The sequence below is a fragment of the Pteropus medius genome, unplaced genomic scaffold, assembly GCF_902729225.1.
Source record: "Pteropus medius unplaced genomic scaffold, Ma_sr-lr_union100, whole genome shotgun sequence".
NCBI lineage: Eukaryota > Metazoa > Chordata > Mammalia > Chiroptera > Pteropodidae > Pteropus > Pteropus medius.
This window is the reverse complement of record NW_024345919.1, coordinates 878,884-893,020: the sequence shown is the minus strand read 5'-3', so window position 1 is coordinate 893,020 and position 14,137 is coordinate 878,884. Positions and strand designations below refer to the sequence as shown.

General features: G+C 33.1%; 1 protein-coding gene and 1 pseudogene across 1 annotated transcript; both read left to right on the top strand.

The window, feature by feature from the left end:
- The first annotated feature begins 569 nt into the window (after nucleotides 1-569).
- LOC120612423 (uncharacterized) lies at nucleotides 570-685 on the top strand (annotated as a pseudogene).
- Nucleotides 686-936: 251 nt separating this feature from the next.
- OR10S1 (olfactory receptor family 10 subfamily S member 1) lies at nucleotides 937-1,893 on the top strand. The gene is given in 1 exon segment (XM_039874849.1): nucleotides 937-1,893. A coding segment is annotated over 1 exon segment (957 nt).
- The last annotated feature ends 12,244 nt before the right edge of the window (nucleotides 1,894-14,137 follow it).

Genomic DNA, 14,137 nt, shown 5'->3' with positions numbered 1-14,137 from the left:
TTTCTCAAAAGGCTGAAATAAAGCTTTACAGAAAGAGTGTGAAATGTACTGAACAACTTTTTCCAATAATTATTTAGTTAATTCTGTAAGAGTTCATTATTATACACTTGGGAGTTGGTTGTAGGTAGCTGAAATCCCAAAGAACTCCCTCTGAGTGAAGAATGAAGGAGGCTGCTGTGTTTATGGCTGATGTAACAGCATCTAAACTCTAGGCAAGTCTCCCGAGATGATGGGATGAAACTCCCTAGTGACACATGGCAATACCTGCTTATTCACATCTGCAGTATGACAGAGTAAATTAGGAGAGCAGAAGCATACAATTCTGGAATATTTGCAAAATATATATGTTCCACGAGAGTAAGATTTATAATCTATATTTATACTGCCATCATTTAGGAATTATATTTCTCCAAATAATCCTTATAGTCCTTTATGTGTCTCAAAAAGATTGTCTCAAAAAGATTTAAAAATTCATTTTGGGGATGTGGTTCCATAGTGTAGCGGTTAACATGTCTTGCTTTACACACAGAAGGTCCTGGGTTCACACCCCAGTGGAGCCTCAGTCCATGGTCTATGGCCATGCCACCCTGAACAAGCCCGATGTCTGATCTTGGAAGCTAAGCAGGGTCGGGCTTGGTTAATACTTAGATGGGAGACCACCTAAGAAGACTAGGTGCTGTAGGCATAAATAATAATAAATAATTTAAAAAAGAAAAAAAGATTCATTTTGGAAGTACAGCAAGAAAACACTAGAACAGGCCAAAAGAGTGAATTGAACCTATATATCTTTCTCTCATTTATGGGCAAGACCAAGATGGCATGACCTAATGGCTAATGACATTTCAGGAAATGGAAATGACTATTTATTATGTCTGCTGATGTGAGTTTTGCACAAAGGGGATAACTATCCACTCTGTGTATGTGAAAGCCATGGATATGGACAACCCCAACCAGACCATGGTGAGCTAATTCTTCCTGGAGGGTCTGATGTACACAGCTGAACATCCTAGCCTTTTCTTCCTCCTCTTCCTCCTCATCTATAGCATCACCTTGACTGGGAATCTTCTCATTCTTACAACTGTGGGCTGTGACCCTCATCTCTGCTCTCCTATGTACCACTTCCTGGGGCACCTCTCCTTCCTGGATGCATGTTTGTCTACAGTGACAGTGCCCAAGGTCATGGCAGGCCTACTGACTCTTGATGGGAAGGTGATCTCCTTTGAGGGTTGTGCTGTACAGCTTTACTGCTTCCATTTCCTGGCCAGCACAGAGTGTTTTCTGTACACAGTCATGGCCTATGACCGCTACCTTGCTATCTGTCAACCCCTACACTACTCAGTTGCCATGAACAGGCAGATGTGTGCAGGGCTGGCTGGTATTACTTGGGCCATAGGTGCTGTGCACTCTGCAATCCATACTTCCCTCACCTTCCGCTTACTCTACTGTGGGCCTCAACATATTGCCTACTTCTTTTGTGACATCCCCCCTGTGCTAAAGCTGGCCTGTGCAGACACTACCATTAATGAGCTAGTCATGCTTGCCAACATTGGTATTGTGGCAGCAGGTTGCCTGATCCTCATCATCATATCCTACATTTTCATCGTGGCTGCAGTGTTGCAGATCCGCACAGCAAAAGGCCGGCAGCGTGCCTTCTCCACTTGCACCTCCCACCTCACAGTGGTGTTCCTGTACTACATACCACCCGTCTGTATCTACCTGCAGCCTCGCTCCAGTGGAGCAGGGACTGGGGCTCCTGCCATCTTCTACACAATAGTCACTCCCATGCTCAACCCTTTCATTTACACTCTGCGGAACAAGGAAGTGAAGCTAGCTCTGCGAAAACTTCTGGGTCAAGGCTCCCAAGAGTCTCCAATAGGCAGCCCACCCCGCTAACCTGTACTGTGATATTCTTAATTTTTCTGCCAGAAAAGCAACTATTCCCATATCAAAATGGGGAAAGAAAATCATTCAAGTGGAAATCAGTATAACAGAGTTTCAGCTCAGTCACGAACTTTTTCCCATTCCTTTGGCCAAGTGATGTCTCAGCCACAAACTCTTCACCTGTAAAATGAAAGAATTGGATTAGGCAATGTCTATCCAGACTATTTCCAAGATCTATGAAAAGAGGTATGTTCTATGGCTCAGAGGTATGTAAAATGCTATTCACATCCTCATTTATTTTACTAAATGATTCTTCTTTTATCTTGCATTAAATAATTTTACTAAATATATAACACATGTTAAAGAATACTTATAACAAAATACAATGTCCAAACAATAAATTAAACTTTGTATACGTGTCATTTATCTTAAGAGAACAAACTAGTTTTAAGATGATAAAATATAACTACAAGGAGAAAAGGGACTCACACAAGGCTACTTAGAAAGTGTCATTATCTTTATTCTCTCACCAAGATGGCATTTAACTAAGTGGTAGAAATGTCATAGATTTTAAAGCCAATTTTGCCTACCAGTATTCTAATCCTGATCCTACCAGTCACTAAATGTGTAATCTTGTGCAAATTCTGTAACACATGGTGTTTCAGTGTCCTCTTTTAATCATAAGTTAAAAATAACTACTTTGTAGGATTTTAGGAAGACTAAATGATATAATTATGTTGAGTGCCTAGTGCAAAACAGATGTTCTGTTTCTTATAAAGCAGGTTAAAAAAGTGAAAGAGAGCTTATTATACAAGCTAAGATTTAAAATGTCTCTGAAGAACTATGAAGATTTTGATATCTTCGTTGAACATGGAGAAAGCAAGTACCTCCAAAAAAGAGATATTTCTAGACTCCCAGGTGACAAAAGGTAACTCAAGGTTCTAGTTAAAGTAGCTTGCCTTATAAATGGAGGGATTCATGCTATATTCAAAGAAGTTAGTGAATGACCCTAAACTACTCTATGAACTGAAAAGGGCCTCGAATGCCAGAGTAAAGAGCTTAGGTTTTGCACTGGGCATTCCACCTCTTTATTTCTATTCTATTTCTTCCTCATCTGCAGGGAAAAAAGAAGCCACATTTTTTAAATGCTAAATCATGCAATAAATAAGAAGAGAGGGATGGGGGGAAAAGTGATAGAATGACCAGTAAATAGACTATTATAGCATCCTAGATATGAGAGAAAATTGTGTTTAACTTGGGTGATGACATTGGAGATGGAGAGGTATTTTACAAAATTATGTTAGGGGTGTTTTAAAAGAAAAAAATGTGAAGAGAAAAAGAAAAAAACTGGAAGACTGTTAAAACTGGAATAGTACCATAATCATTTTGACACACAAGTGCAAGGCACTATGCCAGTTACTTGTTTTTATATTATTTCTCCATAGAACTATATTTTAATACAATGTTGTTATTTACATTATACATATAAGGGAACTGAGACTGAGAGAGATGAAGTAACTTTTCCAAGGTCATGCCAGGATAGTGGAAACCAGGATTTCAACTCAAATATGTATGGCTTCAGAGACTACACATTTGGATGATATCATAATACCTTAGGGAGACTCAAACCTATCCCTGCCATTTGTGAACTCCCAATTACATTAAAAGTCTCAAAGTCATTTTAGGCTTTTAATCAAGGGCAGTGCTCTTTGAGATAAGGATTCCCTGATTTTTAAATAATGCCTAGTCCTCTGTAAATGTAGAGTCTCAAACTGGCATTCCCGAAAGGGAAAAATACATCAAAAAAAGAAAGAAATGTAATGAAGATTCAGCATTTATCCAAAATTCAGTACTATTTCCTTTGTTCTAGTGTCTTGGAGTTAATGATATATTTGTAGAAAGTAACAGAAGTAACCCAGGCAAAATCATTTTTCTTATCAGAGTAGGCTTTAAAGATGGGTAGCATATATGGAGAGCCAAATTTAGAATGAAAGATAGTACTAAATAAAACAAGTTATGGTTCCGTCCTAAGCATTACTCTGTTTTGTCAAATGGTTGCTGTCTTGAAATAATAGGATAAATTATGGAAGAAGATTTTGCTATGCAATTATGGTCTTATATTGTTCCCTTTTGCTCAACTTTGGTCTTAAAACTTTTATATCTGTCTACTCAGTAAGAATTCTTTACTCTCTCAAACTCTGCACCTCCATCTTCATATATGACTTCAGTAGCATGGGTTCTTCATCACATTAGTTTATTATAGGCCTTAATAATGGCACTGAAGATATCCTGTCTCATATTGTTATTGACTGTTTCATGTACATAACTCAACTATAAGAACTTTAAGAGTAGAGTCCACTTATACTTCTTATGTGTACCAAACAGAGGGTAACTCAGTAAAATATTTGTTCAACCCAGTATTCAAAATCTGGAAATAAAATAATACACATACACATTCTTCACAAAAATTAATCAAGTCAGAAAAAATTTGTTTTTTTTTTATCCAGTAGGGGAATGTAACAAATTGTCAACCTGCATTATTTCCTCTTTTTAGATATTTCTATCTTTGGGTTTGATTCTTAAGTTTAGGAGATTTTGTGTATTTTGCTATTACAGGTTCACTTGAAATTTAAAGAGAAAGGAACTAGAGAATAAATTAATATTAATTGAAATGAAAAAAATACTTGAGAAAAGACAACTAGTTAAGACTATCATTTTTCCAGTCTCCTTACAATGCAAGTAGGACACAAACTGATATTTTCTTTATAATGAATATGTCAAATTGTCAAGAAACAAAGTCATTATTTAGACAGGATAATTTACAGAGAGAGACATGCTACAAGAGTGACTAAGCATTCTTGCTATTGGTCATTCAAGAGCATGGAACTTCTGAAGGAGTTCACCAGTACTCCTGAAGGTAAAGTGTACAAAAAATTATGATGCACGCAATCAGGTAAACCAAATATCTTCATAGGGTAAAGGACTTTCAAAATAAAAATGGCATTTAAATAATGACCATGCAAGTGACTTATGATTTTGGACTATTGTTTAAATAATGTTAAGATCTAAAAGATATACAGTTGTGTCTCCCCCACACTGTCAATGCTAGAATTTAATAATATAGCATTTCTTTTAAAACATTCTGTTACTTAGAGTTTTTATTGAAAAGTTTGTATTTTCAATTTATATTATATAAATCCTATTTTAATTATTACTAACAGTTCTGCTATGTAAATTAAATGTCTGAAAACATTAAAACCAAGAAAGCGCGCAGACTTTATAGAAGCTATGATGACATAATATTTGCCCAGAATGTTGCACAAATGTATAAACTTTAGAGTCAGATGTTTAAGAACCAGTTCTACCACTCTTTAATCAAGAGAGACTCTCTTTGAGATAGAATTTCTCAAACTTTGAATAGGAGTCTTTGAACTTAGACCATTATACACACACATACACACACTTTCTCTCTAAAAAGTTTACAAAATTTTGAGATATTGGAGCAGGTTATATTTTCAAAAGATGATCACAGCAATATCTCTCATTCCTAATGTTCTTCTTGAAAAGAAACTATGACGTTTTCCCATCAAAAAGTGGGGAGTCAATATCTTCCCTTTTCTAATTTGGAAGATGTTTTGTGACTTCTGAGGCTAGATCATTAAAGGCAGCCCCTTCCTGTTTTTCTTGGAACTAATCACCATGCTCTGAAAAACCATGGACCATGGAAGAGACCCAAGAGGAGAGGCCCACATGAAGAGGTACTGAGGCCTTGGGCCCTCAGCAGCTAAGAGTCAGACTTATGCACTGTGTGACTGAGCCATTTAACCTCAGTCAGGCTGCCCATCAAATACCAAGTGAAGAAGAGAAAAGCCTTCCTCACTACAACTGACAAAATTGTAGATTTGTGACTAAATAAATGATTGTTGCTGTTTTAAGACACTAGGTTTGGGGATGTTTTGTTCACAGCACAAAATTGACACACACAATCCTCTAGTGTGCATGATCACTGCCACTGATGAATACACATAGACAAAGGTCCAGGGTCATCCCCAGATATCACTAACATAACATTATTCATACTTCTAAATAACTTATCTATTGTTTTTTATACACCTGATCCCTCCTACATCTTATAATGACTGAAGCACTTCCAGAATTTTACTGCAAAAACCTCCAATTGTCAAAATCAATTTTTTCAGAATTCTGGAAATTAACGAAGATCTTGCAACAATCTGAGGAGTGTTAAGAAAAACAGTTACATCTCAGTAAGAACATAAAACTTTGTAGCATCAACTTGTTCATTCCTATACCCCCCTCCCCAGCTCTTTGGTAGCTTTGAAAGTTAACAACTTCATAATCATAGTAGCCAGAAAACAAACAAACAAACAAACAAACAAACAAACAAACAAAACAGCAGCCTAACAATCACTAGAGAAGCAAAATGGGTTTGGAATTCCTCCAAAAGCTCATTCTCACAAAGTTGTCATCATTTGACCTATCTGGCAGTTAATTAGAAGCCCCTACTAGCAGAGTTTATCTTTAGTTGACTTAATTCAGGGCTTTCTCACTGGGTACAACATTTCTCCAGGGTGTTTGCCAAAACTAGTGGCAATTGTTCAATATTGCAACTGCCTGAGATGGTGGTAAGAGCTGGGGCAAACAAGAAGCTGACCAAAATCTTAAAAGAAAAGCCGCAGAATGAGAGACATAAGGGGCTTTGAAAATGTCTGATGTATTCCCAGGGATCTAGATAACCACACACATACTCAGGGTTGTGTGCGTGCCAAAGAAAGACTTGAGAAAGCCCTAATTTCTTACTCTGGCTCACCTTGAGATTATGTGCACTTAGGAAGTGAAAGCTAATAAAGAGTTTTAAACTGACTGCTGGGACATTGCAAACATACCCAACACAAATACAGAGCTCTGAGAAAACTTGGAAACTCTGTGGTTCAAAGCACTTAAGGACATCTCTGTCCAATCATTAGCTAACTACATCTTATAATGGCCTTAGCCAGAGGGTCTTTGCTTGACATCCTAATGGTCTTTCTAATGTTTGAAACACATAATTGATATGCTTTGACATAGGTGTACACTCTTGAAACGATGAAGACAATGAACATATTTATTGTCTCAAAAAGTTTTCTAATGTCCCTTTATAATATCTCCCTTCCATCCCTCATGTCTCCCTACTTCTTTAGGCAACCACTTATCTTTCTGGAACTTTGAGTTAGTTTGCATTTCCTAGAATTGTATATAAATGAAATCATATAGTATGGACTCTTTCTGTCTGACTTCATTCACTTGGCATAATTATTCTGAGATTCATTCAGTTATTTTGTGTGTCAATAGCTCATTCTTTTTTATCTGAGTAGCATATTATTATTTAGATATACCATAATTTATTTCTCCACTCACCTGTTGATGAACATTTGAATGTTTCAACTATTTGACTATTATAAATAAAATTATTACAAAAATTTGCATACAAATGTTGTATGGGTATATGTTTTCATTCATTTTTCTTGAATAAATATTTAGGAGTGAAGTGGTTTGATCATATGGTATATATATTGATCATATGGTATATATATATGTATATATACCAATGTGATTTTCCATTGCATATTCCCAACAGTATTGTATGAGGGTAATGATTGCTCCACATCTTTGCCAACACTTGGTATAGTCAAGCATTTTAATTTTAAAATTCTAATAACCATGTAGTTATATCTCATTGTGATTTTAATTTGTATTTCTCTAATGATTAATGGTGTTGAATATACTGTCATATGCATATTTACTATCTTCTTTGGTGAGGTACGTGTTCAAGTCTTTTCTGCCTTTCATAATTGAGCTATTAGATTTTTTTTATTATTAAGTTTTAGATGTTCTGTTTCTATGCTGTACACAAGTCTTTTTATAACATCTGACTTGCAAATATTTTCTCCCAGTCTGTAGCTTTTTTTCTTTCTTAATTCTCCAAACCATATCTTTTGAAGAGCAGAAAATCTTAATATTGATAAAGTATAATTTAACAATTTTTTTCTTCCCGAATTATGTGTTTGGTTTATATGTAAAAAATAGTCCCCTGACTCAAGGTCGTAGAGATTTTCTCCTGTATGCTCTCAGAAGTTTTATAATTTTTGGTTTTACATTTTAGTTTATGATCCATTTTAAGTTAAATTTTGCATGTGATGCATGGTATAAATCAAACTTTTATTTTTTATGTTCTTTTGCACATGAACATCCGATTGTTTCAGAAATGTTTGTTGCAAAGATTATCCATTCTCTATTGAATTGCCCTTGCACATTTGCAAAAATGTATTGGCCATTTATGCATGAATTTATTTCTGTGCATTGTATTTTATTATTTCTGATGCCAATATCATCTTGTCTTAATTATTGCAGCTCTATAAACCTTAAAGTCAGGTGTAAGTACTCTATCTTTATCTTTATTATTTATAGTTGTTTGGGATTTTCTAGATCCTCTGTATTTCCTTATGAATTCTAGAACTATCTTGTCAATGCATACAATAATATCTGCATGAATTTTGATTGGTACTGAATGTTGAATATTATAGGTCAATATGGAGAGAATTGATAACTTAACAATATTGAGTCTTCTAATTCACGAATACAGTATATATCTTGATTTATTTAGGTCTTCTTTTATTTTGTCTCATTAAATTTATGTAGACCTTGAATATATTTTGGCAAATTTATCTCTAAATATTTTATATATTGATATTATTGCAGATAATCTTTTTAATTTCAATCTCTGATTATTTATTGCTAATATATAGAAATGAATTTTATATATCAATTTTGTATAATGAAAATTATACAAAATCAATAAAAATTATTAAATTCACTTACTAATTCTAGTAGCTTTTTATATTTTCCATATGATTTTCTGTGTGAGTAATCAACATCTGCAAATAGTTTTACATTTTCTTTTTCTATTTTATTTTTTTAATTTCTTTTTATTGCCTATTGCACTGGCTAAAATCTCCAATAAAATGTTAAGCACGAGTAAGGCAAGCTAATATCTTTTTTTTGTTGTTCTTGATCTTAGGAGAAATCATTTAGGCTTTCGTGACAGTATGATGTTAGCTGTAGGATTTTCATAGCTTTTTTTTTATCACGTTGAGATAAAATAACAAATTATTCCTAAATTGTTAAAAGTATTAATTAGAAATGGATGTTGGATATTGTCCAAGGTTTTGCCTGTACTAAGATGATCATATGTTTTTTTTCTTTAAAATTTTTTTATTAACTTTATTGGGGTGACATTTGTTAATAAAATTATATAGGTTTCAAGTGCATAATTTTATAACATATCTGTATATTGCATTGTGTGTTCACCATCCAAAGTCAAAACTCATTCCGTCATATATTTAACCGCTTTTACCCTTTTTTACCTCCTCCCTCCCCTGTTTCCCTCTGTAACCACTAAACTGTTGTCTGTATCTATGAGTTTTTGTTTGCTTGTTTTGTCTTGTTCGTTTGTTGCATTCAGTTTTATATCCCACATATGAATGGAATCACATGGTTCTCAACCTTTTCTTTCTGACTTATTTGGCTTAACATGATAATCTCAAGATCTATTCATGTTGTCATAAATGGTAGTATTTTATCTTTTCTTATGACTGAGTCATATTCTATTATATATCTATAACATCTTTATCAAATTATCTATCGAAGAACACTTCAGTTGTTTCCATGTCTTGGCCACCATGAATAATGTTGCAAAGAACATGAGGATGAATATATCTTTATGGAGAAATGTTTTCAAATTTATTGGGTAGCTACCCAGAAGAGGGGTTGCTGGTTCATATGGGAACTTTATTTTTAAATTTTTGAGGAAGCTCCACACAGTTTGTATTAATTTAGGGTGGTGGTACCAATTTATATTCCCACCAGCAATGTATGAGGTTCCTTTTTCTCCGCAACCTCTCCTTGTTATTACTTGTCTTGTTGATAGCCATCCTAACAGGTATGAGGTGGTATTTCATTGTGGTTTTGGTTTGCATTTCCATAATAGTTAGTAAAGTTGAGCATCTTTTCATATGTCTATCGGCCATTTATTTGTCTTCTTTGGAGAAGTGCCTGTTCAGATCTTCTGCCTATTTTTTAATTGGATTGTTGTTGTTGAGTTGTATTAATTCTTTGTAGATAATAACCCTTTATCAAAGGAGTTGTTTGCAAGTATCTCCCCCCATTCTGTTGGTTGCCTCTTTGTCTTATTGATGGTTTCTTTTGCTGCGAAGAAGCTTCTTAGTTTAATATAGTCCTATTAATTTATTTTTGCTTTTATTTCCCTTGACTTTGAGTTCAAATTCATAAAATCCCTTCTAAATCCAAGGTCCAAAACTTTAATACCTGTGTTCTTCTATGTTATTTATTGTTTCAGGTCTTGTATTTAGTTCTTTGATCCATTTTGAGTTAATTTTTGTGTATGGTGACAGATAACAATCTTGTTTCATCCTTTTGCATGTGACTTTCTAACTTTCCCAGCACCATTTATTGAAGAAGATTTCTTTTCTCGGTTGTATGTTTTTGGCTCCTTTTTTGGAAATTACTTGTCCTATTTATGTGGATTTATTTGTGGGCTCTCAGTTCTGTTGCATTTGTCTGTGTATCTATTTTTCTGCCAGTACCACACTGTTTTGATTGTCAAATTGTAGCATAATTTGAAGTCAGGCAGAATGATACCTCTGGCCTTGTTCTTTTTTTCTCAGAATTGTTTTGGCTATTTAGTGTCTTTTGTGCTTCCATATAAATCTGATGATGTTTTTGTTCTTTTTCTTCTAAAAAATGTGATTGAGATTTTGATGGAGATTGCATTAAATCTGTAGTAAGACTATTTTAACTATGTTGATTCTTTCAATCAATGAACATGGAATATATTTCTATTTTTTTGTCTTCTTTAATTTCTTTTAATAATGTCTTACAATTTTCAATTTATAGGTTCTTCACATGCTTTGTTAAATTTATTCTAGGCATTTTATTTTTTTGTTGTTGTAATTGCAAAGTAAATTTTTAAAAAACATTCTAATGAAATTTTATTGTTAGTATATAGGAACACAGTGGATTTTTGTACATTGATTTTCCATCCTGCAATTTTACTGTATTTATTTATTGTTTCAAATAGTTTTTGGTGGAGTCTTTAGAGTTTTCTATATAAAAAAATCACGTCATCTGCAAAAAGGTGACAGTTTGACTTCTTCATTCCCAATTTGGATGCCTTTTATTTTCGATTGCCTTAACTAGGACATTAAATACTATTTGAATAAGAGTGGTGAGAGCAGGCATCCTTGTTTCTTCCTGATTTTATATGAAAAACTTTCAGTTTTTCATCATTAAGTATGATATTAGCTGAGGGTTTCTCATATATGACCTTTATTATGTTGAGGTACTTTCCTTCTATACCTATTTTCTTACGTGTTTTAAGTATAAATGGATGCTGTGTCTTCTCAAATGCTTTTTCTGCTCCTAATGATATGATAATATGAGTTGTATACTTTATTTTGTTTATGTGGTGTATCACGTTGATTGATTAGCGTATGTGGAACCATTCTTGTATCCTTGGAATGAACCCCACTTGATTGTGATGTATAATCTTTTCAATGCATTGTTGTATTTGATTTGCTAGTATTTTGTTTAGGATTTTTGTGTCTATATTCATCAGAGATATTGGTCTGTAGTTTTCTTTTTTTGTTATCTTTATCAGGTTTTGGTATCAGGATAATGTTATGAAATGAGTTAGGTAGTATTCTCTCTTCTTCAATTTTGGAAGAGTTTGAGAAGGACTGGTGTTAAATCATCTTTGAATGTTTAGTAGAATTTTTTAATGAAGTCATCTAGTCTTGGACTTTTATTTTGGGGGAGATTTTTAATGATTGTTTCAAAATCCTTACTGTTGATAGGTCAATTTAGATTTCATAGTATGGTGAATGTTTTGTTTTAAATGTAAAATCAATCTGCATTCTTGATATATACCCCAATTATTCATTATGTATCACCTTTTTAGATATGATATGCTGTTTTTGAGGGTGTTTGAATATATGTTTTTGAGGGATGTAGGTTTATAGATTTTAATTATTGCAATACTTTTGTCTGCTTTGGGTACCAGAATAATATTAGCCTCAAAAATTGAGCTGGTAAGTACTCTAAACCCTTCAATAATCTGGATTTGGCATTATTTCTTCAATTAAATATTTGATAAAAATCGCCATTGTGATTGTTGTTGTACATTTTCCCTCTACATCTGTTATAAACTTCAAAATAATAATTTTTTTTTGGCTTAATAGGCCATTATCTTTAAGAAGTACAATACAAAAACAGCTTTATACTTACACATCTAGTTACCATATCTTGTACTCTTTATTGCTTTGGTAGATCCAGGTTTTGATTTGGTATTATTTTTGATCTAGTATTATTATTTTTCAAAATCTGAAGGACTTTCTGTAACATTTTGTGTTGAAAGTATGCTGCTGATGAATTTTCGTATTTTTTTGCATCTTAAAAGTCATAATTTCACATTTATTTTTCATATTTTTTTGTTTTTCATAAATGTTGATTTATATGCAGTTTATGTATGGACGGAATTTATCTCAAATAATAAAAATCATATATGAAAAGCCAACAACTAACATCACATTCAATGATGAAAAATGCAAAGTTGGAAATTTTTTCTTTAAGATCCAGAACAAGACTAGGATGTCCATTTTTATTCAACATAATACTGAAAATCCAAGCCAGAACAATTAGACAAGAAAAATAAACAAAATATATCCAATTGGAAAGAAATAAGTAAAACTATCGCTGTTTGCAGATGACATGGTCATATATGTAGAAAACCTCAGACTCTACCAAAAAACTGTTAGAAGTAATAGTCAAATTCAATAAAGTTGCAGGATACAAAAATCAGTGTACAAAAATTAGTTGTGCTTTTATATATAAACAATAAACTATCTTAAAAGGAATTTAAAAAAAACAGTCTCACTTATATAAGCATCAAAATAAAATTTTAAAAATGCTTAGGAATAAACTTAAGCAAGGAGGTTGAAGATCTGTGCATGGAAAACTAAAAAGCAACAATGAAAGAAATTAAAGTAGGCACAAATAAATTCAAAGACAACCTGTGTTCATAGATTGAAGGACCTAATATTGTTAAAATGTCCATGCTATCTAAAGCAATCTGTAGATTCAATGCAATTTCTGTAAAAAACTCAATGATTTTTTTTTTTACAAAAATAGAAAAACTATACTAAAATTCATAAGGAACCACAGAATTCCCTGAATAGCCAAAGTAATTTTGAATAAAAAGAACAAAGCTAGAGACTTCACATTTCCTGACTTCAAAATATATTACAAAACAATCAAAACAATATGGTACTAGCATAAACACAGACATAGATCAATGGGACAGAATAGAGAATCCATAAATAAATTCATGCATATATTGTCAATTGATCTTCAAAAATGGTGCTAAGAATACACAATGGGGAAAGGATAATCTCCTCAATAAATGGTGATGGGAAAACTAGATATCCTTTTGCAAAAAAATTAACTTGACTCATCTTGCACCATACACAAAAATTAACTCAAAAATTAGGTAAAGACTTAACATTAAGACCTGAATCTATAAAACTCCTACAAGAAAACATGGAGGATACATTTCTTGACATTCATCTTGAAAATTATTTCTTTGATAGGATACCAAAAACACATGCAAAATGGCAAAAATAAGCAAATGGGACTACATCAAATTGAAACACTCTTTACAGCAAAGGAAACAACCAGCAGAGTGAAAACACAACCTATGGATTGGGAGAAAACAATGACAAACAAGTGGATAAAGAAAATGTGGTACATATCTATACAATGGAATATTATTCAGCATTAATAAAGAAAGAAATCTTGCTACTTATGAAAAAAAATGGATAAATCTTGAGGGTAGAGTAAAATAAGCCAGATAGAAACAGAAATTACTATATGGTATCACTTATATGTGGACTCTAAAAATAAATAAATAAATAAATCCAGTTTATAGAAACAGAATAGAATAATGGTTGCCAAGGGCTGAGAGGAGAGGGAAATGGGGTACTGTAAGTAAGAGGGGGAAAAAATATCAGTTATAAGAAGAAAAACTTTCGAAGATCAAATGTACAGTATGGTGACTACAGTTAATAATATATTATTGTATATTTGAAATTTGCTCAGAATAGATCTTAAGCATTCTCACCATACA